The sequence below is a fragment of the Engraulis encrasicolus genome, chromosome 19 (assembly GCF_034702125.1).
Source record: "Engraulis encrasicolus isolate BLACKSEA-1 chromosome 19, IST_EnEncr_1.0, whole genome shotgun sequence".
NCBI classification, from domain to species: Eukaryota; Metazoa; Chordata; class Actinopteri; order Clupeiformes; family Engraulidae; genus Engraulis; species Engraulis encrasicolus.
In genome coordinates this window covers 16985006-17012992 of record NC_085875.1, presented here as the reverse complement: position 1 = coordinate 17012992, position 27987 = coordinate 16985006, and the positions used below count along the sequence as shown (strand labels likewise).

At 43.0% G+C, this 27987-nt stretch overlaps 1 protein-coding gene across 1 annotated transcript in view; it reads right to left on the bottom strand.

Annotated features, from left to right (window-relative positions):
• Nucleotides 1-287: 287 nt before the first annotated feature.
• Nucleotides 288-27987, bottom strand: part of capn3a (calpain 3a, (p94)) — a 30738-nt gene continuing 3038 nt past the window's right edge. The window contains exons 3-21 of the mRNA XM_063183714.1: nt 24030-24148; nt 22791-22924; nt 22199-22367; nt 19085-19168; nt 18685-18779; nt 18132-18209; nt 13703-13863; nt 12919-13088; nt 12538-12549; nt 11959-12167; nt 10542-10578; nt 9916-9993; nt 9598-9655; nt 9303-9376; nt 7614-7682; nt 7308-7386; nt 3740-3856; nt 2596-2654; nt 288-1584 (exon numbers count right to left, since the gene is read on the bottom strand). Coding sequence (XP_063039784.1) covers nt 1558-1584; nt 2596-2654; nt 3740-3856; nt 7308-7386; nt 7614-7682; nt 9303-9376; nt 9598-9655; nt 9916-9993; nt 10542-10578; nt 11959-12167; nt 12538-12549; nt 12919-13088; nt 13703-13863; nt 18132-18209; nt 18685-18779; nt 19085-19168; nt 22199-22367; nt 22791-22924; nt 24030-24148 — 1829 coding nt within the window. The 3' untranslated portion in view covers nt 288-1557. The remainder of the gene's footprint in view (nt 1585-2595; nt 2655-3739; nt 3857-7307; nt 7387-7613; nt 7683-9302; nt 9377-9597; nt 9656-9915; nt 9994-10541; nt 10579-11958; nt 12168-12537; nt 12550-12918; nt 13089-13702; nt 13864-18131; nt 18210-18684; nt 18780-19084; nt 19169-22198; nt 22368-22790; nt 22925-24029; nt 24149-27987) is intronic.

Sequence of the window (27987 nt, the reverse complement as noted above, 5' to 3'; positions counted from 1 at the left end):
CATTTTAAGAAAATGTACCATTGTGACATCACGTTGGGGGTTCCGCAGGCTCATAGGAGTCTATGTAGAACCTTAGAATCCTGGGGGAGTTCCCCCAACGTGATGTCATACCTGCAACCCCACCTTTAAGAGTGTGGGTTTTTGAACATTCTATAAAAAAAATGCATTCCATAACAATGCAAGATTCTAAAATTCAAAATTGTATTGAATGACGCCCAGAATTCTATAGAACTTTCACTGCCCAAACATTCCGGTACACTCTTAAAGGTTAAAAGAAAAGGGAGGAAATGAAACGGCCAGAATTCGCCTTCTTCCATAACCACTCCAACCAAAGAAACAACACAGGTATTTATTATTAAAGCATGTTAGGAACTCGGTAGACACATTTGGCCCAAAGCTTTTTAATGGATAACCACAACAAGAAACCTTTAAAGTCCAAACCCAAGTTTGTCTCCATGGTTCCTTTCACCAAGCCCAGGTTGACTGTTCCAGGTCACAAAGTTGGGATGCTGCCCCTGGCTTCCCCCGTCATCATCCTTGTCATCCGTTATCATCTTGGAAGAACATTCAGAACTGTTGACCGTGATTCCTTTCAGTCTCAAGACCTGATCGGATTGATAGTGCTGGTATCGTCTGGTTTTGGCTAAGTAGCCGAAACCAATCTAAGGCAGTAAAGATGGAATGAATGCCCAAAGCCAGAGTGGACTCGATGGCGGCATCTAAATTCCTTCATGACAACTGGAGAGGGCTGGTCTTCAGTAGAACGTGGTTGGGCTCAGTAGATAATATAGACGCCAAAAGGAAGAAAAATAATGAGTGAATGGTGTAGGGATTGTGGGCTCTAGCTATGGTTAAAAACAAAGTCTTGAGCAGTTTCTCACAGGGTGCGGTGCACAAGATGGTCTGGGTTTTATAATCACTGGTGGTGAGGTATGATGTGCTGACAGGAAAAAAAAAGGTGTGTGTGTGTGTGTGTGTGTTGTCCACTTCTATTGGTAACTCCATTGATGTTGCTTAAAAATATTCTGGGTTTTTTTTCTCCAACTAATTGCTGTATCTGTGTGTGTGTGTGCCTGTGTGCATGCTCGTTTGTGTTTGTGTTTGTGTTTGTGTATGTGCGCTATGCCTGAGAGAGAAGTCAAACAAGAATCCAAGTCAGTGCTAAGAAGAAAAAGTAAAATACACAGTCCACAAGTGAAAGAAAATGCGAAAGGGGGTGGTGATGCGGTGGTGCTGTAAGAGAGAAACCTGAGCGTTAACATCAGAGGTGAGCCCTCTGAGACGGTAGGAGGAGGAGGAGGAGGTGGTGACCAGTAATAATGGTACTGTAACGTGCTGAGAAAAGAACTAGAGAGAACTGGAGACTACTGGACAGAAGAGAGACAAGATAACTGTCACTGTATGGTGCTGAGAGATGCCTTTCCTGCTGCACTTGACTGGCAATACTGAGTGTTGTTGAGGTAAGAGCAGGTGTTTTTTTTTTTTCTGGTCCTTGCAGAAAGACTTTTACGTGGACTCGCGTTGCATCGACACCTAGTGGGCGACAGGGGGCGCCGTCTAGGCGTACATGGTCAGCTGGAGCCACTGCGTATGTGGGGAGAGAAAGGGCAGGATTTAAGGAACTGTCTGATTATGTAAGAGTCTGTCGAAAGCAGCGATGGACATCCTGGATTCAGAAGCTACAATACAGTGCCGTAGGTATTTATAAATGTCTTACTTATGGGCATCCCAATCTGGTCAAGGCATTAGGCTCGTCCGTGACGACGCAGTAAGATTTTTGCTAGGCAGTAGGCATGCACACTTTGCCAGTTTGATTGCGATTCTAACCAGAATGCTTGCCAGTTTGATTGCAATTCTAACCAGAATGCAGCAAACTGGCAAAGTGAGCATGCCAACTGCCTAGCAAAAATCTTACTGCTTCGTCACGAACGAGCCTATTGACTACAGGTACTTTAGCCAAGTACCTTGGTCAACTGGCCAAGACACTTTTATTAAGTGTGTACGTTGAATTAAATGATCTGCAATGGGTTTTAATTGGGATCTGCTGTGTGCGTGCGTGCGTGCGTGTGTTTGTGGTCTGGGGTTGTAACGAATGAGCTTTTTTGATCGCTGAAAAGACTGAGAAAAAAAGCTTTGCTGCTTCTCGTGCAGCTTGGCTCAATGTACAGCAGGGGCCATCAACGAGGGCCATTTTTTCAAATTCCTCCCAGTAAAGGGGCCGAACTATATGCATTTATTATGGTTGCCGACTGTCAATTAAAAAAATATGGAAGACTTCATTGAAGTGGAGGGTCTGGGGGTCCTCCCCCAGAAAATTTAGCATTTTTTAGATGTAATTTCCTGCATTGTCCCGTGTCCCGTTTCAGCATGATAATGGAGCCTTTTATATCTAAATTCCAAAAAACGATTCTGTATTTGAAGGGGCTTGTGGGGGGCCAGAACCTTGCTGTCTAAGGGCCGCATCTGGCCCCAGGGCCGCCATTTGAATAGCCCTGATGTACAGTAAGTCCTAGATATTAGATAGCAGCAGCTGAATCCAAGGTGCCCATCACTGATGTTAAAGTGTCGTGGGGTGATGCACGGTGCTCATCTCACCTCAAGAACACTGAGCCTGATGGTGCCGTCGCCGTCCTGGTCAAAGGCTTGGAACGCCCCTGAACACACACACAAGAAACATGGGTAACGCTTTAGAATAAGGTTCTTCTATAAGCATTTATAGTCACTAGTAAGCAGGTCGTAATATCCTTACAAGTGCCCAATAACATGCTTATTAACTTTGTTAACATGCTTATTAACGTTGTTAACATCTGATGAGTAACTTTATTTGAGTAAAAGCATGAAAATCGGTACACATGGCAGCCATCTTGAAAATTTAGGTTTTTTCGCGACGCCTCCATATCTAGTATTAGTCAGCATATCAAGATGGATATGTGTACCGATTTAAATAATAAGACTAAAAATATAAACCAATATAAACACATAATAAGCAGCTTATAAGATGTTAACAAAGTTAATAAGCATGTTATTGGGCACTTGTAAGGGTATTACTACCTGCTTACTAGTGACTATAAATGCTTATTAGAAGAACCTTATTCTAAAGCGTTACAGAAACATGTCTTCTTAACATTAGGAAGCAATTAAGTTCATACAAACACGCTCAACACATACAGTAAACGTGTGTATAAGGTGCTAAACCTTTAACATAAGAAATTACAGAAATTCTATTCACATTCGTCTTCCATTTCCTGTCAAATGTACCGGGAGTGTGTGTGTGTGTGTGTGTGTGTGTGTGTGTATGTGTGTATGTGTTTGCGTGCATTGTGTAAAGTGTGTGTGTGTGTGTGTGTGTGCGTGTGTGTGCGTGTGTGTATTTTTGCATGCATTGTGCAAAGTGTGTGTGTGTGTGTGTGTGTGTGTGTGTGTGTGTGTGTGTGTGTGTGTGTGTGTGTGTGTGTGTGTGTGTGTGTGTGTGTGTCCACTGACTCGCATGCACCTGTGTGCCTGAGTGCACAGTGTAGTCTACCTACCAGCGTGTATAAAAGTCCAAACTAGCCTGACGATCTCACACTTACGGAACATGCCCTTAAAGTGTGTTTGTGTGTGTGTGTGTGTGTGTGTGTGTGTGTGTGTGTGTGTGTGTGTGTGTGTGTGTGTGTGTGTGTGTGTGTGTGTGTGTGTGTGTGTGTGTGTGTATCAGCGTGTATAAAAGTCCAAACTAGCCTGACGTGCTCACACTTACGGAACATGCCCTCCAAGCGCACCAGACAGCTGACAAAGCTGTCGAAGTCGATGTTCATGTTCTCGTTGGCGTAGCGCATGGTGATGATGTCGTACAGCTGGTTGTTCAGACGGAAACCTGAACGGCACACAAAACACATAACTGTACAGCGACAAGTCCATTAGAGTCCGTTTACAGTTTTTCTCGATTGTTTACCAGACTATTTCTGGTACTTCACAGACAATTCTGAAAACACCTCACACATTTCCCAACTCCCCTGACCAATGTCACTGAACAATAAGCACAATTCCGTCTTTACATTCAAATTTCAGTTCTACAACACAGTTTTCTCAAAACGCTACACACAATTCTCTGGATTTGGACACAATTTTCATGAAGAAAAGTGCTGGTTTTCTCATGGAACACACGGCCATTCAAAATACTAAAATCAACTGCCATACTATGTTCACTTCCTCATCACATGGACAAACTCTCTTCATACCGGTTTACAATCTGACCTGATCTCCCCATAAGGACACACATTGCATGTGATATTGATGAAAACATGAGCGGATGCAGTAAGGACACACATTTGCTTAATTTTTGATCTCCAAAATATGTACTACAAGAGATCACTTTCATGTGGCTATCCAATATTTTACAGTAAATTAGTGCATTTTTCGATGTCAGAAAATATGTAAATTATGTTTTTTTGCCAAACATCTGTGTACCTCTCTGTGTGAGTCTGAAAACAATATTTCAGTATTTTACAACAGAAAGATAGCCTTTTCAGTAAGTGGAACACTGAACAAAAATATAGCTGCAAGCAGCAATGCGGGGCCAAGCAGTAAACTTGCCAAAGTCGCCACGGCAATAGAAGGAACTGCAGCGTCCCCTTTGGCCCAAATCTCGCCAATGTTGGTGTGCATTCATTGGAGGGGAGTGTGCTCATATGAACCAAGTTTATTTTGAATCCCTTAAAGGGCAGCCGAGATATAAGCTCACTTCCTGTTACCTGTTGGTGGCGCTAGAGAGTTTGAGCTGGGAATCTGGATTTTTTTTGTGGGAGGTCATGGGATTGACTAGTATGTGGGCAAAAAATAGCTAAAAGAATCTGACAAACGGTTGTTGAGATATGACCTAACTTCCTGTTTTGCCACTTTTACGACAATTTTAATTTGCCTGTCACCTCCAAACGATAAGAGGTATCGACCCTAATGCCTATCGATCTGAAGATGATGTGTACCTTTTTGCAGGTCATTCTGACAAAAATTGTGTGAGAAGTAGCATTTTATTGAATTTTCAAAATTCAAAATGGCAGAATTTCCCTTCTGCGTTGACATAACGTCATATAGTGCGTTGGATTCGGCTTGGCCCAAGGATTCTAGTGATAATAATACATTTTACATCGTGCATATGGTTTAAAAGCTACAGGCAAAATTGTAGCTAAACCTTTGACCTGTTGGTGGCGCTACAGAGTTTGAGCTGGGGGTCTGATTTTTTTTCAGTAGGTCATAGGATGGACTTCTATGTGTGTACAAAATCCTAGCCGAAACCGACAAAGGGTTGCTGAGATATGACCTCACTTCCTGTTTTGCCACTTTTACAACAATTTTGATTGGCTGTCACGTCTAAACGATAAAAGATATCTAATATTCCTAGAAACCCCATATAAAGCTCAGTACAGAGATAGGATATAGCGAATTTCGGGCGAAATGGTCAAAAATTGAGGGAGAAGTAGCATTTTTATTTAATTTCACAAAATACAAAATGGCGGGAAAACTATTCAGGCAGAAAATGACGTCATATGGTGTGTTGGATTCGTCTTGGCCCACGGATTCCAGAGATACAACGTTTATGAAAATTGGCCCAGCGGTTCAAAAGTTACAAGCAGAAATGTACCGGCAACTTTGACCTGCTGGTGGCGCTAGAGTATTGGGGCTGGGAACCTCTAACTCGCTGTGGGTAATTTCGATGCTGCCTCAAATATGTGTGCCAATTTACAGCATTTTCCTATGTACGGTTCTATGGGCTGCCATAGACGTAAAGTGAATTTTACAAAATTCAAAATGGCGGACTTTCCCTTCTGCGTGACAAAGTCATATAGTGCGTTGGATTCGGCTTGGCCCAAGAATTCTAGTGATAATAATATATTTTACATCGTGGATATGGTTTAAAAGCTACAGGCAAAAATGTAACAAAAAATTTGACCTGTTGGTGGCGCTACAGAGTTTGAGCTGGGGGTCTGATTTTTTTTTCCCAGTAGGTCATGGGATGGACATCTATGTGTGTACAAAATCCTAGCCGAAACCGACAAAGGGTTGCTGAGATATGACCTCACTTCCTGTTTCGCCACTTTTACAACAAATTTGATTGGCAGTCACGGCTAAACGATAAAACATATCTAGTTTTCCTTGAGACCCCATATAAAGCTCAGTACAGAGATACAATATACCGAATTTGGGGCGAAATGGTCAAAAATTGTGGGAGAAGTAGCATTTTTATTGAATTTCACAAAATTCAAAATGGCGGGAAAACTATCCTGGCGGAAAATGACGTCATAGGGTGCGTTGGATTTGTCTTGGCCCAAGGATTCCAGGGATTATTTTTATTTCAAGTTTATGAAAATTGGCCCAGCGGTTCAAAAGTTACAAGCAGAAATGTACCTGCAACTTTGACCTGCTGGTGGCGCTAGAGCGTTGGTGCTGGGGTCCTATACATTTCTGTGGGTAATGCTGAGACTGTCCCTAATGTGTGTGCCAATTTACAGCATTTTCCTACCTACGGTTCTATGGGCTGCCATAGACTTACAGTCGGAGAAGAATGGTGACTATATAATAACAATGAAGAAAACCTACTAACTCTATAGGGGCCTTCGCCAGCTTCGCTGCTTGGCCCCTAATAAGTTCTACTGTGCGTCAAGCTGAGTGTAGTCGTGTTTCACCATATGACCATTAGTGTTCAATGGTTTATATGAGTGTGAATTAAAATGATGCTTGTGTTTGTATTTTGACAACAAAATTGTCTTTTTAGAAGAGAGTACATCATTTTGAGAAGACATGCATTTTTCAAGGGTAGTGAGGAGTTTTGTGAGGAGAATTCGAGACCTGATTCCAGAAATTGTGTGTAAGCAATTGAGAAAAACTGCAATGCCAGCCTCCTAACGCGAATGCACTGTTTTGAGTCGTCACTGCCAGGTCCAGAAAAAAACAAACCTGCCACAAATTGGATCCAACCAGTTCTGAACCTGCTGGGGGCTAAATGCCAAATATGTTTATTTGCACCAATCTTGGCAACATGGGTTTATGTGTGTTATACTACATTGTAATTGTGCATGTCATGGTTGCCATTACAGTGACGCTAGAAGTGAGGTTGCATTCTACCGCAGAACAAGTTGAACTTGAGCAAAGTGGGTGGGAGCTATCACTGGTTTGCCACTGGGCCTTGTATTCCGTTGGTTGGTACTGGTTGGAAGCAAAATGTTGCAGGGTTTTTTTACCTTTTTTTCTGAACCTATGACTGGCACCTTTGCTTTGAGTCTTGTAATGGAGCTAATGGGTTTTTAAATAAAATACCAGTTTGGTCTAACCTGCGTCATTCACAGCATTCCTCATCTCGTAACTATTGATGGATCCAGTTTGTTCACCGTCGTAGTGCTTAAAGATTCCCTGAAAATACAGATATCAGTTACACATCATTTTACTGTCCCTGTCAGTGTTATTGTAACACTATGTACTTGCATGTTACCATGGGGATAGATAGGTACAGTATGTACAGTGTAAGTACGTAATATTACAGGCTGATACATGTATACTAAAATCAAAAGCATACAAGCCTTACATGAACTATTGTACATAAATACAAACAAATATCGAGGCCCACCAACATACAGTACCTGCCACTGCTTAATTTTGTTCCACAGTTGTCTGAACTCCTGAAGGTTAAGTCTGCCTGTTCCCTCCATCTGGGTACATTTGGTTAAGTCATAAACATAAATCATGTTCATTAGTTCACTCTCTGACATTTGGATTAGGCATGTATGCATACATCTTCATTCTCGCTGGAGAACAGACTTCTCGTGCCGCTCTTGCAGGAGAGTGGCTGTCCACGCGGTGGACTGATCATGAAAGTGCTTCACGGGGTCCGCAGGGACCACTGCACTCAAGAAGCTGAAATAGATCATGTGGTGTATTGGGCAAGATCGCTGGCCGTGGTGCTGAAGTACTTCCATGGCCGAGAAGCGTCGAGAAATGCAGCAAACATTCTCAAGCTCGGGAGTACGAGGCGCCACTCAGAGCTCAGGCAGTATCTGCACCCGCACTCTGAGCGGACACCCCCCCGGCAGATGATGGTTGGAGAGCAATGGAGCAAGGTGAATTGGAAGGTAGCTAGGACGAGACCCCTGATGAATCGATCGAACAGCGGCGGAAGGGAGGAGAAAGGGGAGGTGGTGGGTGCGAGCGAGAAAGAAAATTTCTAACTGGAGACAGGTGAGTGGAGAAAAAATGCTGTATAGTTAATTAAGGGGCGTTCCAAATTCCACCAAATGACGGCAGAGCGGAGAATGACATGCAGCTGGTTAAATTGGTATGCTTATCTTTTCGAGCCGAATTCAGACGAATGACAGTTGAGTGGAGAACAGAATGCAGGTGGTAAATTAGGCATGGCAAATTTCATTACGCTTCTCTTGAACTTTCGTTTTCAACAAAACGGGCATTTCATTAAAGAATAATACATTATCCTCTAAACTGATTGCGTATGATTGCACAGACACAAATTTATAGTTGGGAGCAGGTTTCACTGTATTTAGGTTATCAGATTGTGAGGGTCCTGGCCTAAATTTCAGATTCCAATTTGCAAAATAGACGGCACATGCCAAAACACATCTGAGCAAAAATAAAAGAGAACGGTTTATGCAAGGAGCAGCCTCCTTTTGCGCATTTGTGTAAGGAAGGAACAGAGGAATGTCCCTGATCTAGAATCAGACCCTCTGCTAAATATCACTGATACTGGCAGCTTACTGATCACATTTTAGCAGTACCACTGGAAAAACATTGGAGATCTGCCTACTGTAAATCCCGTAGTAGGGGGTGTGTGGTTTACGATTGACAGCGGCTGTTTATTGGGCCTTACGAATGTTTATCATTTGGCATACGTTGCCCATCGCCAATCTTGTCTGTTGTATCTATTCAAACAAACTGCAGTCCTTGGCTTCCATGCCTCCCTGCTCTCTGATTGGAGCCATAGATTCCATGCTGTCTTTCCGATCGGACCAATTGTGTAAAGCAGCATGGGACTTCCCAGGCTAGGCAAAACCTGCTGTGACTGCAGACAGCCTCTTTGCATTTGAATGTGAGTGCCATCTGCAGATGAAATCTTGTGTTTTTAGATGCGTCCTAGCATCTCTATAAGAGGGTATGTCCGTTCGTCTGTCTGTTGGTCGGTCCGTTTGTCGGTCTGTCTGTCCGTCTAAAACGCATTCTTAAATTGTTATGCCGTCCTGTGTCCACAAGGTGGCAGTGCATAGACGGACGCATCTTTGTCCGCCTGTCGGACTCGTATATTACACTCATATGAAGGATACATCCATGAGGGCGATCATGCTCCGACAGCTTTCCAGGCTGAAGCCCTCTGTGCTGAAGTTCTCCATTTCACTGTCTGTGTACGGGGGAAGACAATAGAAATAGAAGGAAAGAGAGAAATGAGGAAGAAGAAGAAGAAGAAGAAGAAGAAGAAGAAGAAGAAGAAGAAGAAGAGAAAGAATACAAAGAAGAACAACATTCCGAAAAACAAGAAAAGAGGATGAAAACAAATGAGAGAGCAAGTTAGAAAATACCGAGAATAACATCAACATAACTTGTGACATTCATTTTACTCACAGTTGGTCAGCACGCGCTTCAGAACATTCCTCAGTTCGTTGGCCGAGATTTCCATGTCCTGTGGTGAGAGGGGGGGGGGGGAGAACAGAAGAGAGGCAAAGGTTTGTGTATTTGCGGGCCTGTACGCTACAGATGGCATCGCTGTCAACACTTTGCAGTGTGAGCAAAAGTCCATCTAGAGGTACTACTGAGTGTAGAGTGTAGGTATGATGATGATGACGACAGACAGCAACGGACAGGAAGAAGTAGCCACTTCCCCATTGCCACCATACTCACACTCACAGTCCCCCCTGCACTCCCTGGCCTCCAATTACTCACATCCCCCGCAATCTGCTGGAAGATGCTCAGGAACTGCTGGTCCTCCTCGCTCTCCTCGCCTGCTGAAGCCGGGGCTGGCTGCATGACAGGCGTACGACAGGCAAGTACAGACACACACAAGAGTCAAGAGAAACACATAGTGGTAGTAGTGGTGGTGGTGGTGGTGGTGGTGGTAGTAGTAGTAGGAGTCAAGTAGTCCTCCAAGCACAACAATGTTCCAGATACAACAAACGTCAAGAATGAAGTAGTTCTACTGGCTCACATAATTGTCCCTTTGAGAGCTAATAAGGATTTGCTGGCCCATATTTTTTAATTACCCGTCAAGGTCATTTGGCTGTACTGCACTGGTCCTTTCCTCAGACCAGTCTATCTACTCAGTAAATATTCATGAATGGGCAGCAGAAACAAACAACTAAAAATTACACACTGTAACTTTAAGTGAAAATAAATATGCTGTATATGTATGGTACAAATTTGTTATGGTCCAGGAATACAGCCCTGATGAACACCCCTTTCCTAATGGAGGCCCTATCTGATCCCTAAGCTGATAAAAAAACTATTGGAACATCTTCTGAACAAACTGTGAGCAGTAAAATATTACAAGATGCTAATATTAAAATACTTACCACTGGATGGTCAGCCTCGATCCTGTTCTCTATTTCCCTGAGTAGAAATCAGTGAAAACAGTAGTCATCATACTAACATAGGCACAACACTGGAACAGAGCATCCTTCATTATCCAGTAACACAATGACAAAAAGTAAGTCTGCCTTTTTAAAGCCTGAAATATCCTCCCACTGTTGATAAAGACTTAAACCTCTACTTCATGTAACTTAAGTTTCTGATGCTTACATCAGACGAAACTTTACACATCACAATCACTTACCCTGTAACACAACACTGTAAAGCAAAGCTTATGTTAGTATGATTAGGCAATATATATAATATATTTTAGCCTGAATAGCTCTTGAATGTAGAATTGTTTCCTGTAGTGTTTTTGTGCCTGTTGGTCCTCTCCGTCAACAGTTCACCTCTCCAACTATGCATCAGTAAGGGCACAGTGGCTGTTGCTAAGATGTTGGGCATTCTTCAATGGCTTTTTTTTTTTACACACAAGGGCGCCGCCATGGTGTGGTGGGAAATGGTGGTTAGAATCATTCTATGGGTTAAGCTTTGAAAGGGAGGACCTTAAAGGATTCTATCATTATTAATTTTCAGGGAAAGAAAGAAAAAGGGAGGTACTAAATTCTATTCTTCATAGGGCCTGAAAAAACACTAGCGGCGCCCCTGTTTCTGGATATGCCCTTTCAATGTTGAACTGCTGTAGGATCCTGAAGTGCTTCAGTGTTGCTGAATCCAAAGTTGCCCAACTTCTTCATTGTCTTGGGTGACGAGTGCAGACCAGATGGAAATTTAATACTGAAAGGGAACGTTTACCAGATCATGGCCAAATCTGAGGTCTCTTGTCCTAAAAAAGATTCCATTACGGCTTCAAGCTGGGGCCGTTTGCTTCCGGGTCTACAAATCAAATCGCCGTTAAAATTGTTTGTCCTTGGTGGTTTGACCCCACACCCACATCCCCCAACTGAATCATCTTATACTCCTCACTACCCCCAACCCCCAACCCCCCACCCCCATCCACATGCTTCTTAGCTCAGCTTAACTCTATGGCTCATCCCACCCCAACAAAAATACTACATGACAATAACTTAAGCATTATCAATCACTGATATACTTAACATCTGATTTATTTCATTAAAAAAAATAAGTATGTTTGTCTGTTTGCCCGTCCGTCTATCTGTGAGCCTATCTACTCTGTTAGACTATGAGCAACCCATGGTACATGACACATGCATAACAACAATCCCAAAAACATGAATGAATGTACACAAATCTAAAAAAATAAACAGCACTTATAACACTTCAAAACACCCCAGCACAAGAGACAAAAATCCACCAGATACAAATTCGAGATTCCCCATAGGATTGTTTTCTGTTTTGTACCCATAACCTGCTCCTTGCCCCCGAAACCACTGCACTCACTCAGAGGTGTTCCTTTTTTCAGAGAAGACGCGCAGGATGAACTCTCCCTCCTCGTGGGGCTCGTAGGTGGAGGGCACGATCACGTACTCGCCGGGGGTCAGGCGGAAACGCTGGCTCACCTCGCGCAGGTTGATGTAGGCCTTCACGCGGGCCTTGGAGGAGTTGACCAGGAAGAACTCCTTCTGCATGTGCTGCTTGTTGCCTTGCATCTGCCGGAGATTGGGGGGTCGAGGGGTCGAGGGGTCGGGGGGTGGGGTGGTGTAGGTGGGGTGCGAAGGGCAAGGTGGGAGGGGTGACAAGAGAACACGAGGGTGCACGGAAAAATACAGATACAGTGTGCATTGAAACAGCTTCATTAATACATAATAAATATATACAGATTTTTGAATAAAGCTAATTGACATTTACCTTATGCACATTAATAATGAATAAATGATCAATCAATTAATTAATCAAGTGACTCCATTCACTTCATTTAGTGAAAATGTGGAATGAATGTGGATGAAAACAACATGGTACAGGTACTGTAGTAGAGTGGCCACTGTGGTAGAGATGTGAATCTTAGACAAAATAGTTTACCTCCTTGGGCACCTGTGGAGACAAGAGGGAAATGAAATATATTGATATGTGAAATATTTATAGACGTGTATTTTTTACATATAGTCGCTGTCCGGTAGGAGCTATGGAACTCCACTCACTATTTGAAATGATTTCTTCAACAAATGCAAACATTATTTAAAGTGGGTATTAAAGCATTCCATATACTCATACTCATATGGAAACTGGCCCATAGTACTGATTTAGTACATCATTTTAAATAATGAATAAGATTAAAAATAATAATTTAACAAAAAAAAAAGAATTAGTCGCTGAGCAGTGGAGTTTACAAGGTTTATGCCAGAGCCGGACAGCGACGATATTTGAATCGGTGTGCTTCTTTTGCATCTTTAGCCGCGCCACCTCGTAGATGGAGAAGCCGATGGTGAAGAGGTTGGCGCCCATCTTGCGCTGTTTCCTGCGGTTCTTCTGCATCAGGGCCACCACGAACGTGCAGGCCACCTCGTTATCATCAGGGTCGTCATCCTCCTCCAGCAGACGCAGGCGGTACTGAGGGTTCGTCCAGAAGGTGTCTACACAAAAAAAAAAAAAAACAACAATAAGAATACATTGGGTTGTGCTGCCTGTGGCACACTGCACTAAATGCACCGTACCATGAATGACCATGGGGACCTGGGTAAGAATCCGGCCTGGGTAATTTCTCAACCCTACCCTAGCCAAAAGAATAATAATAATAATAATAATAATAATAATAATAATAATAATAATCATAATAACAATAATAATGATAATGATAATAAATAATCAGAGTACATTGTATTTCTGTTTTGCCTGCAAAATCTGTATTTATAGCCCTTTCACTGAATAATTGCTCTATTTGTACTTTGGTTTACAATGACGGCAAATACGCTGCAACCATTTGGTTATGGCTATAAGACCTTTGCTTCCTTTTCACAATTACTCTACTTTTTACTTTGCACCAAACAGCACTCTGCACCTTTGCTAGTTGGTTATGCTAGTTTATCTTCTACCTGGGTAGTTCCTACAGCCATATCCAGGTACTAGCTCTGCTACTTTGCGAGTTGGTTCGGCTAGTTTATCTTCTACCTGGGTAGATCATCCTACAGCCATATCCAGGTATTAGCTCTGCTACTTTGCGAGTTGGTTATGCTAGTTTATCTTCTACCTGGGTAGTTCCTACAGCCACCTGCGGAGCACCCTCTGACCCAGCGTCCCTCGTTCACGGACACGGTCCACTTGTGCAGCTTGTCGTCCTCTAGGGCATCGGGGGTGAGGTTGCAGATCTCAATCTTGGTGTAGTTCTTCTTAAAGTCGTCAAATGACATCCTGATAGTTGAAGAATAAAACAGAGAGGGTTTTTTTCCACTTGATAGCACATACTAAAATGCCTTAGTGGTCATACAAAAACATTTCACTGTACATCACTACTGCAGGGGAAAAAAATCAGATAAGATAGACATAATCAGGTGCATTTCCAGGTTACGTTACCGTGGTAATATAAACATGGGCATATACAGTATAAACATCCTCTGTATTGCTCGTCTGTTTGAGTGATATTGCTATTTATATACTGTGCTAATTAGCCACTAATTGTAAGCACCTGACAAACCCTGTAAAAGATGGCTCCAATGTTGCACTCACTTTTGCACTGAGGAAAGTCCAGGAGGACTGAAACGTTTGCACCTTTTCTTTTCTTTTTTTTCTTCACCCTTCTGGGCTCCACCAAGTAAAAAGAACACTCTGAAAAAACACTCTGTTTGAGTGGTCATTCTGTGTGCGAGTCACCCCTGCAAACAGTTTATGTCTACTTGACCATCGCACCAGAGCTAAAAGGACGTGTGTCAAGAGCGCAACTCATTTTTTGCTGAACTCTACTGAACTTTTTTGAGTTTGCGACACCACTTTCGAGCGGTAACAAGATGTCCAGTCTTTCAGAGATCCGGAGCCTCACAGAAGAACATGCACAACTGCACTCCTTCACAGAAGAGGAGATTGAAGCCATCCTTTTCCCCAGCACCAACTCACTCACAATGGCCGAAGACCCCGATGTTGATCTTGGCAAATCGCTGAAGTCTTTACATCAAAGAAGAACAAGATATCAACTCCACGGCTCAACCCTGAGTGAATATGTACGTTCTAAACGGATTCCCCGAGGCCTACGTATTCAGAAGATGCCTACGATTGGACGGGGTGATGAAGAATTCTGTCGCAAGTGGTGTGAAATCCTGAATAAGGCATCCCTTGACCTGACTGTGCTGGTGATTGAGTTCACACAGAAAGAGCTGACAAAAGTCAATGAAGAGATTGAGTCTGTGGAAGAAAAACTGAAAACCAAGACCAGTGAGGCTGACTTCACCAAAATCAAAGATGACTTAAACACCATGACTGAAAAATACCAACAAGAGCTCCAGAAAATGAAGATTGGGAAATTCAAGAGGGACACCTTAGATTACAAGGAGGGACGAGTCTACCCATGGCTATCAAGACCAGCGCCTACTAAGACCTTCAGAGCTGCAAGACCTCCCCATCGTGACTCCCATTCTTCAATCTCCAGCACTTTTCCCTCAGAGTCTGATGAAGATTTTTTAGACAAGGTACCAACCAGAAAAGGCCAAACAGCCACATCCAGACGCGGAGGAAGAGGAGGAGGGGCCGCAGGGGCCAGAAGCGGACTCAGGACCCGCAACAAGCAAACGCCAACCTAGTCTTCAACCTGTCAGATCAGCAACTGTCTGAAGATGAGCTCACCGTCCTCAACAAGGGACTGTCATTTGTACCTACACCTAAACTCAACCCCTTCCAAGCAAAGGTAGACCTCTTTAAATTTTTTCGCTCCATCAAGTTGAAATATTTTTTTCACAAGGGAAGAACTAACTTGCCATTGACTGTCGAGAGTGCTGCTAATGAAGAACAAGCACATGCACCATTCAAGCGCAAGAGCACCTTTTGTCCAGCAGTGAACTCTGCAAGCATTGAAACCTTTTGTAAGCTGGTTGAGACAAATGTGGAAGAACTTTTTCAGTCACCTACACACCAGTTTAAGTCCAACTGTTCTGTGGTTGAACGCAATGCTTTGACTAATTTGTCTAAAAATAACTCTGTTGTTCTGAAATCTGCTGACAAAGGTGGCGGTGTGGTTTTGATGGATAGTAAAATGTATGATGATGAAATCAAAAGACAGTTGTCTGACTATAAATTTTATCGCAAGTTGCCATGTGATCCCACTCAACTTTTTAAAAGGGAGATTGATCAATTTCTAAAACAGGCGTTGTCATATGGTCATGTTAGTCAGGCTGAGTACAAATATCTTCTTACTGATTTTCCCACCAAACCTGTGATCTATGGTTTACCTAAGGTACACAAGGCCTCTGAAGGTTTTCCTAAATGCCGGCCCATCATTGCAAGCATTGGCTCATTAACTGAACCTCTCTCTAACCTCGTAGACTACCACATACGGCCATTAGTTGAAAAGCTTCCCTCATACCTAAAAGATACTGGTGATTTCATCCTCCAACTTTCTGATGCAGTATGCCCTAATGCTGAGATAGTTCTGGCCACCATGGATGTAGTCAGTCTTTATACCAACATTCCACACTCATCTGGCTTACTTGCCCTTAGGTGGTTTCTTAACACCAGAACAGTAGATACTCCACCGACAGATTTTCTGGTTGACATGTCTGAAATTGTCTTAACTAAAAATTATTTCCTTTATGGAATGGATTTTTTCCTTCAGACACATGGGACCGCAATGGGTGCAACATTCGCACCCGATTATGCAAACTTATTCATGGGCTGGTTTGAACATCAATACGTACACAACAACAATCCCTTTTCACCTTCCATTGTGTTCTGGAAAAGATTTATTGATGATGTGTTTCTAATCTGGAAAGGCACAGTTTTGGACCTCCAAAAATTTGTAAAATATCTTAACAGCTGTGTTGAATCAATTGAATTTAATATTGAGTACAATCATCACCAAGTGAACTTCCTAGACACAAAGGTAATATGGAATGGGGCAGACATTTATACAAGTCTTTTTACAAAGCCCACTGACAGAAATAGTCTTCTACATCACTCGAGTCACCATCCTAACTCCCTCAAACAAGGTCTGCCTTACAGCCAGTTCCTTAGAGTACGGCGCATCTGTAAAAGAGACAAAGACTTTCAGGTGGAGGCCCACAAGCTCTTCCAAAAATTCATCGAAAGGGGTTACCCAAGAAAAACTTTAGATGAGGCACTCACACGAGTGAATGAGAAAAATAGAAACGACCTTCTGTGTAATACCAACACAAAAAAACAGAAAACCTTTTCTTGTGTGTTTAATACCACCTATTCACCACTTGGCCGCGCTATTTGCGATGTGGTTAAAAAGCATTGGCATATCCTGTCTGCTGATGACATTGGGAAAGACATTTTCAATACACTGCCGCTCTTCTCCTTTTCCAGGGCAAAAAACATCCGGGATTGTCTTGTTCGTGCAGACACTTACAGAGGGCCTAGCCGCACAGAACGTCTGGACAATGCCACAGGTTTCTTTCCATGTCGCAATTGTGCTGCCTGCTCCAACACAAAAAAAGTAAATGTGTTTTCTAGTTTTGTCACAAAAAAAGAATACAAAATTAGGAAATGTATTACATGTAGATCAACTAATGCTGTTTACCTTTTGTTGTGCACTAAATGTGGCGTTCAATACGTAGGTAAAACCACCAGACAATTGAGACTTAGGATTAATGAGCACAAGAGCGCCATCCGCAGACAAGACCCCAAATCTGCAGTTGCTAGGCATTTTGCTGATGGCAATCATTCAATTACTGACTTGGATTTCTGTGGCATTGACCTAATTACTCCTAACAGGCGAGGTGGCAACGCTGACAAATTGCTACTACAACACGAATGTAGATATATTTATTACTTAAAAACGATGCACCCAACTGGAATCAATGAGGAGTTGGATATGTCTTGTTTTTTGTAAAAAATGTTTTACACACTGCTGTACTCTGTAATGTTTGTAAACTGAAGTTTCCTTACAACTGTGCTTTGTCTGTGATTGGTATGTGGCTAATTAGCCACTAATTGTAAGCACCTGACAAACCCTGTAAAAGATGGCTCCAATGTTGCACTCACTTTTGCACTGAGGAAAGTCCAGGAGGACTGAAACGTTTGCACCTTTTCTTTTCTTTTTTTTCTTCACCCTTCTGGGCTCCACCAAGTAAAAAGAACACTCTGAAAAAACACTCTGTTTGAGTGGTCATTCTGTGTGCGAGTCACCCCTGCAAACAGTTTATGTCTACTTGACCATCGCACCAGAGCTAAAAGGACGTGTGTCAAGAGCGCAACTCATTTTTTGCTGAACTATACTGTGCACAGGGCCGCTGACAGCTTCCGTTGGGCCCAGGACAAAGTAATCAGAAAGGGCCCCCTTCCCAATATACACAATGTATAATATAATGACAACCCAAGGACAGGCCCCCTATCTCCCTGGACCCGGGCCAACATAACCCTTTGTCCCCCCTTGTCGGCGGGCCTGCATCCTCTGTATTGCTCGTCTGTTTGAGTGATATTGCTGTTTACATACTAGTGCACATATTGCTCACCAAAACTCTCCATCCTCAGCGTTCTCCAGCTGAAGCTTCTCCTTCTCATTCTTGGAGATGGTGGTCCACTCCTTGGAGCTGACAGAAGAAAGGTCAAATTAGTCCTGACTGACTGGGTTCAAGATACACAAAACGTTGCTGGACATTGCAGAATGTCACCTGCCTGCCGGCTTATCTAAAGGAAAGCTGGAGCATACAGCTAAAATCTGGCAGTATGGTTGGTGGTTGGGAGGTAAAATAACTTAAGTAAAAGTAAGTATAAGTATAAAAGTAAGTTACCAGTAAGATCAATTTAAAGGAATAATTCTGTGTGAACCAATATATTACACTGTTGGTCACTTCGAGCTGGATGAGTACATTTTATGACACATTTCATGGCAAAAGGACTATAGTCCAAATGAAGTGGTAATTACTGCTAATTGAATGGGCCATAAAAAATAACTAACTTTGATTTGACAGACCTATGGACTGTTTCACTCCAAAACTCCTTATTCAAGAACGTTTTGCTTCAATTTTGCAAACAGAGAGAAAAGCTGTTTGACAGCTAGCTCACTTGTCACTCCAAGGTCCATTCCACTCCACCTGTCCCCAAGGGTTACGAAGACGCACTAGACGAACTTTGTTCTCCTTCTGCTGCGCCTGCTTACACTGGGTGAGGAGGACACACAGAACACAGAGAATTCAATTCATCTTTTGACTCTGAAGAAGACGCAGCTGCGTCGAAACGTCAAAAAAAATAAATGGTCAATCTTCCTTTGGTGCATGAAATTTATTTTTGTACGTAAAACTTCATTTGGGAGGGTTGTAGCTTTCATATGCCAAGTGATTAATTGAAAGTCAGGTTATTATCTGTTGTTCCAAACAGATGGATAGGCGACAAAACTTTTGGAGAGGGCTGTACTGTACAATAAATATGGTATGTCCACTGTGCATGTCACAAGTATGCATCTTACCTCCTCCACAGCGGTCACAGAGTAGGCGTGTCCTTTGACGAGTCCGGTCGTCGTGCGAGTCTCAAAGCGGGCAGGAACCAGAGACTAGGAACACAAGACACCATTGTAACTATGTGTATTCCTCACATCGGTTTAATTTGCAGCCAGACTATGAACACACTCCCAGGTGCTGAACAAACAGGTCAATGTTTTGTTTTTGTAAGTTCACACATTCCTTAGCATTCTTTATTTTTTGATGTTCCTTTGTATTGACGCTATAAATAGTACTATAGTACTATAAATAGTAAACATCGATGGAGCAGCCCATGAGTGTGTCACAGGTGGACTAGCCTAGTACTGTGTTGACTGGTAAATTTGGGCCATTTTATTTGTGTGCCAGTTGTATTGTTTGCAGTGCTTCTAACCCACGTGTGTTTTAACGTAGTGAGTAGTGGTTTTTACTAGTGTTGCACCGATACCAGTATTGGTGGATCGGTGGATCGGCACTAAAATGGTGGTATCGTATCGGCGAGTACCAACAAATAGGGCACTGATACCATTTACAGGTGCTTGTATGACACTTAAAGTGTTTATGAAACGAAAACAAAGTAAAGGAATTTGACCATTTCCAGGACAGATTCTGAAAGTTCTAAGCCTTGTGAATAAAATGGGATATTGTCTGGGTGATATTTTGTCCTAAAAGTCATGTTAAAACGTTCCCAAAAAGTGTTTTTTTGGTGACATGCAAATTTTATGCAAATGATATGCGTGACATAGAAGGGGTGAGTTCACCTCATTCCACCTTGTTCAGATCAATGGCGGCTAGTACCAAAACAAAGCGCAGTGTCAAGCAGTGTGTTGCTGGAGGGCCGAACGGTGCCAGCTGCAAAAATGGCTACTTGACAGAAGGAATATCTTTGCACAAGTTCCCTTCTGTGAAGAATGATGGAACTGTGGCCGACAAGGAGAAGGCTAAATCAAGCTAGGGCTCTGTGGATCCAATGCGTGGTTTTGAAGCAAGCTCTTGGTCACTGTTGTGCTCGGCACATTTCCACCCCTTGTGCTTCACCACAAATGTGGAGGTCGCGGGCATGGTTGGACTGAAGAGAATGCTATTGCCTCAAGCAGTTCCAACAATTGACATCGCCGGCGTGCAGACTGAAACTGCCCCTGTAACTGCTCGGGCACGAAGACAGGTGAGTGCACTGCTTTGCTTTAGGCTACTCGTTTTACCTTGTCCATCTGCTTTGTATGTTGTTTTCAGGAAAGGGTAATGCACATTACATGCCAAACCGATGCGAATGCTCTCGGAATATGCACTTTTTATTAATTGCCATTCAACTCGTCAATAAATTGGTTTTGGGAGGATATCCGCACATCAGCGTGGTGCTCTCAGTCGAGGACAGCCAACTCACAGATTGGGCTACTGCTTAGCGAATAAACAGAGATGCACATAGCGTAGGCCTACTTTGAAGCGTTGATTGTTTGTTTTTAGTATTGTGGTGCACGTGTGGCTGACGTTTGGACACACCTCGTCCTCAGAGTCCGGCTGAGGGACACGCGACACCTGTGACTTTGAGCACAAAAAAATAATAATAATGATAAACGCTAAAAATATGCTGAGGACTCAGGCTATATAGGGCGTTTTTCCAACAGCCTAATACCTCAGTTTTTTCTCTAGTTGATGATATTTTTGCATGTAGCCTACATGCATTTCAATCACACTATATCGCACAATTGAATCAAAATGCCCCCCATTTGTCAACAAATACACACGCCATGTCATCTGTGGGTCATGGCAAAGCGCCCTTAGCAACCGTAACCATAAACAAAACGAACTGTCAGGCTATGTCAACAATCGTCACTTCGCCTGTCAGACATGTCACTTTCTGCAGATGTATCAGTGCCTCTGAAATAGATTTGTGCTGCTGTTTTTTTTTCTCATGAGGTTGGATGTGTGGTTTTTCGACACGCTGATGTTTGTATCAGAATTTTGGTTCCTTTATAAGATGTGGGTCCATCAAATGTGTGTTGTTTTCTCAGATCGCCATACTAGCAAACCAGGGACTCCCCTCTATGATGTCACAGCCCAGCTCATTAGTCACACCAAATTTCACAGAATTCACACTTTGAGTTGCCATTTTCACAAGTTCCTCCAGGATGATTGGGTTCAAAGTCTCATCGATGCTATCAGAAAAAATAAGGCTTTAATGGGAATGACCGTTTGTTTTCGTTTCATAAACACTTTAAACAGCCTTGAAATTAGTTATTTCATAGAGATATTCAAAAAGTATAAAAAGTGTTGCTGGATTCACTTTGTTTTAGTCTTTTTCCTGTTTCACAAAGGTAGGCAGCAGCCTGACAAAGCCATGCAATGATTTGACATCCAAGTAGTATGCACTACAGCCCTTCATATACATTTCAAATAGGGTGGTATCGGTATCGTATCGATATCGGCCGATACTGCACAGCCAGGTATCGGGTATCGGTATCGGGGCCAAAAAATGGTATCGGTGCAACACTAGCTTTTACCTAACTAAAAGAAGTAAGACTAACGGGGAAAAAATAGAGAGTGAGACTAACGTCGATGGAGCAGCCCATCAGCGAGCCACAGGTGGACTAGCCTAGTACTGTGTTGACTGGCAAATTTGGGCCATTTTATTTGTGTGCCAGTTTTATTGTTTGTAGTGTTTCTAACCCACGTGTGTTTTACGTAGTGAGTAGTGGTTTTTACCTGTAGTTAAAGAGAGAAAAACACGCACTTCCGTCTCAAAAAGATTGGGTGCAGGACCAGCAAAAATACCATGAAAAACTGAAAGAAAAGTCCGCGACACCAAGCTCCCGTTGCTCGGTCTGATGAAGGGCATGCTGCCCGAAACGTCACATTAAAAAAAGCAACAGGAGCTTGGTGTCGCAGACTTTTCTTTCAGTTTTTCATAGTGGTTTTTACCTACTAAAAGAATTAAGACTAACGAAAAAAAAAGAGTGAGACTAACGTCAATGGAGCAGCCCAATTTCCCAATCCTATTCCCAATCTCTCTCTCCCAAACATATCCTGCCTTATCTCTTTTACACTGCCCTATCACAATAAAAGAAGTAAGACTGACGAAACAAAAAAAGAAGAGTGAGACTAACGTCGATGGAGCAGCCCATGAGCGAGCCCCTCTCCAGAGCTTTCCTCATGATGCGGTAGAGCTCCTTGGGGGCCTCCTTCATCTCGTAGAACTCCGTCACGCCGCCCGTGAAGTCTTCCATGGCCTCCGTGGTGTTGCCTCCCTTCAGGGCCTCGTAGGACCCGTGAAGCCTGTGTTCAGAAAAGGGTAAGGGGAATATTATTACATTACACTAAGCTGACGCTTTTTACCTCAGCCATGCACGTGGAGTGGAGGGGTGATATTCGAATCGAACACTGTGATATAAAGCCCTTCTCTTTAGGACCCATGAAGCCTGCGTTTAGAAATAGTGGTGTGGGTTAGATCATGACACGGGAGTGGATTTTCACTCTCGTCCCATCTCGGTCCCAGAACAAAAATCCCATCCCGTCCCATCCCGGACTGGAGTAAAAGAAACAAATCCCATCCCGTCCACTCCTGATAAGAATGTTTCCCAATCCTGCCCACTCCCACTCAAAATCAATCCCACTCCCGTTTCGTCTCGAAGAGATTTGGAAGTCGATGATAATCAGGCTAATGCATTATGACATAGTACCAATATGGCGAAGTCTTACTTGGCATAGGCCTTCTCCAGCAGGGCGCTCCAGAACTCATTCCTCTCTGCAGACTTGGTGAACACCAGCTGGCCGTTGAAGGTGGGGATGCGGTCATCCACAACAACATCCACCCAGTCACCGTACCGCCAGAACTACAGCACACACACACACACAAGAACATAAAGAAACAAACACAAGCAGGTAATTGGAGTGCTTCTGGGTCTTCACCTTCTTCCCTTGGTGCTCATCAGTGTAGGGGCTCTCAAACTTACGTGTAGTTCAGGTAGACAAATGCTGAGGCACTCAAGGCTGCAATTTTTACTTGTTTTATTTGGCTACAATGCCTACATGTTTCAGCCCTCATGGCCTTCTTAAAAAGTAACCTCAATGGTGTAACGCGCTCAACTCAAACAAAGTAAACAACTGGGTGCTCATTCCTCAAGAATATATGAAATAAAGAGCAGGACAGCCGTCAACGTGCAAGCCTCAACATGGAGAGACAGTTGGAGCATAGCAGCACAGCTGCTTGTGGAAAAGTAACGATGTATGCTAATCACAAAGAAAATCCAATTAAAACGCCAAAAAGCGTACTGTAATTTCCGAATTATAAGACGCTATTTTTTGTATGCTTTCAACCCTGATTCATGATTCTGCTTATGTTTGGACATTACACAATTTGAAGAGACCTGCTGCTTATACAGAGATTTGGCTTATATACGGTATGTACATTGTTTTTTTTTTTAAGTTTAGTGGGTGCGGCTTATATTCCAGAAAGTATGTGTTCTCAGTGTACATGACAAAGGAAATCTAGTTGGATTAAGCATATCCAACTAGACTGAGCTGAATACTCCTAAAGGAATCACAAAATCCATTAATGATGGACAAGCTGGTCACAGAAGCAACAGTGTCATGTATTTCACATCACGCCTTCTGCTTGAACCCAGCACTATAAAAATATTTGCTGATTCCACTTAACTCAATCAAGTCATCTTGCTGCTTTCACAGAATTAAGTTGGGTCAACTTAAAGTAGGCCTACAGTATGTGCAGGCAGGTAAGTGGACATCCCTAGCTTGACGTACTGTATCTTTAATTAATTTGAGGGATTCTTTTGAGTTTCTCACACACTTTCGCATAGGGTAACTCTTATTGGCTTTGTTGTGATGGGTAGTGTGTGACGTGTTCACTCAAGATGATAACAGTTAGTTCTTCTGCAACAAGTCAAGCAGCCCCACTTCTGTTTACAGTGTATCCCTTACCTGGAAGTGGAAGATTCCAGCGTAGGCCTCGGTGAAGCTCTGGTCCTGGGGCACCACTCTGAAGAGGAGCTTCTCATTCAGGGTCAGAGAAGCAATGGCAGCCAGCAGCCAGCAGTCACCTGGTCATAGACACAAAACATGGACACACTTGGGAAACATTCACAACGCTAAGGGACAGAAGTAACAAAGGTTATGTATATAACCACGGTTCCATGAGTTACGGATGATGCATGAATATGATGAACATTCGTTGCTGAAAGCACTACTTGGAGGTCAGAAGGAACAAAATAGAACTATAGGTTACTTGCCAGGTTCACACCAGCCCTCAGTATCACAAGTGAGACATGGTCTGGAGACCGCCTAGTGAATTTCTCATAGGGGAGGAATGGCTTAAAATTGACAAATTGCCGTTTATTGGCTGTATACGTAGCCCTTTACCAATCGGGTCAGTTGTATCTAAACAAACTGAAAGCTTCTATTTGTTGAATAACCCCACTCAGATTGGCTCCCTACCTCAGGCTGGCGCTTTGGGCCGAGCTTCCATGCTGTCTTTCAGATCGGAAAGATTCTCTGAAGGAGAGACCAGTGTTGCCAGATCTGTCTGAGCAAATCCCGCCCAAAAGCTTCTCAAAAAACGCCAAAATGCGCTAAACTCCGCCCAAATCCAACAAATTACATTGACTTCTATGGGCCCAAAACGGCTGAAAAAAACGCCAGATGGCCAAATGTTCCTGTTTTTACCCGCAGACGCTCATCCAAAGTAGCCCAATTGGACGGACACCCGCCCAATCTGGCAACACTGGGAGAGACTACGGTTCTCTGAGGGAGATGAGCGACACATCTCACTATGGGTTACATCTCTTGTGTGGAAAATGGCGAATTGAGCGAATCTACTCAGAGAGAACTCCCACACACACTGACCATTTCGCAATAACTTTATTCACTATCACAACATTTCGGTCTTAGACCTTAGATCAAGTAAAAAAAAAAAAATCTAATTCAAATCTCATCTGTGACCAATGGGTCATCTCCAATGCACCTGCCTGGTGACCACACAGTGCTTCATCTTCTGAATGCTTTTAATGTGCAATGTTTATTGGCTAAATACCAGGTTTTCCTTAGGCAAGTGACTTGAATCTTTTCCCCTGCACGCACCTCCCTGGTTGAGATGCGCAGAGAGAGACTACTGTTACTGAAATTTTACAGGAGTCAATCACTCTTTCCTCTAAACATTCCCATATTGACACCGATGGCCGACAGTACACTTTCCTGATGACCTCTGTGGTTTTTGGGGGCCGCAGCAAATGTGCAGGTGGCAGTTTCTGCTCTGATCTGAGGGACAATGTTCATTTTTAGGTTGGGAGGGGAGGGAGGGGGAACAGTGTGGCCTATCCATAGCTTTGTCCATTTGGATGCTGTGGCCTTTTTCATGTACATGGCAGACACAATGGGAAGTGCTGGAGGCCAGATTCCAGACCACTATAGCTTAGCACAATGTGGAGAGGCCCCAGGTGAGGTGCTACTGCTACGACTAATACTGTAATATTTTTTTATTTTACATGCCCCGTCTTATACTTTGATGTCGTTATGTAAATGTCAGTCCTGTTTATGTCTATGTCCTTTCATGATAGAGAGAAAACGTCTTTTCATTTTCCTTTTATGACCTGTGCATATGAAGAAACTGACAATAAAAGCTTTCTATTACTGTTACTACCCTACGAATGCTACTGCTACTACTACTACTACTAGGCTACAACTACCTAGCTGCTGCCACCTGTCTCAGTTTTTCCCTGACTGTCACGGTTTTTGATAATAAAAATAATACATTTTATTTTGAGCGCCTTTCAAAATACCCAAGGACACTTTACAATCAGAACAAATGCATAACAGTAGGGAAAGCTTGAAGTGAATTAACAATAGGAGAGTAATTAAAATGCAAAAATAAAATAGAAATAAAAGTACAATAAAAATAAAAATAAATGTTTTAAAATAAGAAAAATAAGTAGAATGCGTTTGAAATAAAATAAAAATCGGGAAAAAATAAATAAATAAATAAATAAACTAATAATTAAAATAAAGTGGAAGTGCCTGTCAGTGGGGTTGAAAAGCAGAAGTGAAAAGGTGTGTCTTCAGCTTAGATTTGAAAGTAGACAGTGTTGAACACTGACGAAGTGACAGTGGGAGAGAATTCCAAAGTTTTGGGCCAACAACACTAAATGCCCTGTCGCCCATGGTGCGCAGGTGTGTGGAGGCCTTGTATACGAGGAGGAGAATTTTGAAATGGATACGTGAATGGATAGGAAGTCCAGGTGGAAAATACAGTTTCCCTGGATGCTGAATGAAGGAAGTCATTGCTTACAACTTCAAACAAAAGAATTGAACTTGTGTATTAGGGCTGCACGATATCAGAGAAGAATTTGATACTCGATAACAGCATGCAATATCTCGATAGCAATATTTAAACGATATGTAGAAACATAGTCGACTGATTTTCTTGACACTAATTTGTCTGTCTGTGTGGGGGGCATGGCTTAAGTCATGGTGGGCTTCTTGCGCATTTGTTGATATTCAGCTAGAGATTGGACTGCAAAGTAATGTCTTACTTGTTGTTAGCGGCGATAATTCAGTAATTTTCGTGATACGCATATTGCCACTCTTGATATCGCGATTTTGATACATTTTCGATATATTGCGCAGCCCTTTTGTATGAAGTTTCTTCCAATTCGCAAATTGTTGGGGAGGGCTTGGTGTGCTGACGTTGGGTCTTTCTCAAAACCTAGGCCAGTGTCCTTCCAAGTGTATCAGCCTAATTAGTCAAGCCCAGTGATTGGATACTCTTTATTAGTCACACCCAGTAATTGGATATTCTGTAGAGTTCCCCAAAAAGTATTCAATCACTGGGCCTGACTAATTAGGTTGATACACTTGGAAAGACACTGGCCTAGGTTTTGAGAAAGACCCAATATGGTTATAGTGGCCTATTTCGAGCAGCTTACCAACTTGAACGCTTTGGTTGGTTGGAACGGTTGGTTCTAACCACAACTTTCAGCTCCATCAATGGTGCAATGCCAGATTGTTAATTTCATGTTATACCCTTGCTTTCAGGCTACTAAGACTGCACAGAGTACATTTGGGAGTTTTTTAAAGATTGTTTAGGGCTTTTGTGCTCTATTTATGATAGGACAGTGACAGAGGGGACAGGAAATGAGTGGGGGGAGAGAGACGTGGGAAAATCGAAAATGGGTCGCCTGCACAGCAACCCAGTGCCCCACCAGTAGGCCTACGGCAGAGCCGTAAATTTGGCAGTTTTGAGAGACAACACCCACAATGGTAGCCCTACTCTCTAAGTGTTGAATTAACACAACAACATTTACTGTGAACAATCTAGTAGCCTGGTGGCAATCCGTCATGGTTGACTGATCTGGACTGGAGCCTGGGCGGGGGGGGGAACGACCCCTATAGGCTACTGTGGCCTGTGGCCTCTATACTGATGACAGTGTTGCCAGATGTGTCAGACCAAATCCCGCCCAAAAGCTTCTCAAAAAATGCCAAAATGCTCTAAATTCTGCCCAAATTCAACAAATTACATCGACTTCTATGGGCCCATAACGGCTGAAAAAAACGCCAAATGGCCAATTTTTCCGATTTTTACCCGCAGACGCTCAACCAAAGTAGCCCAATTGGGCGGGCACCCGCCCAATCTGGCAACACTGACTGATGACCTGGGTTACTATGGGCTACTATGGGACTCCATGTAGTACCAGTCACTGCCACACAGGGCACCTGACCTATCTCCATCATAAAGACACACACTACTCATGTCGTTTCAGCCCCGACTAATGAATATCAGTGTTTGTGTGTGTGTGTGTGTGTGTGTGTGTGTGTGTGTGTGTGTGTGTGTGTGTTATGGAGAAAAGGAGAAAGACCTTGCTGACACCTGACGAAGACCTTGCTGGTC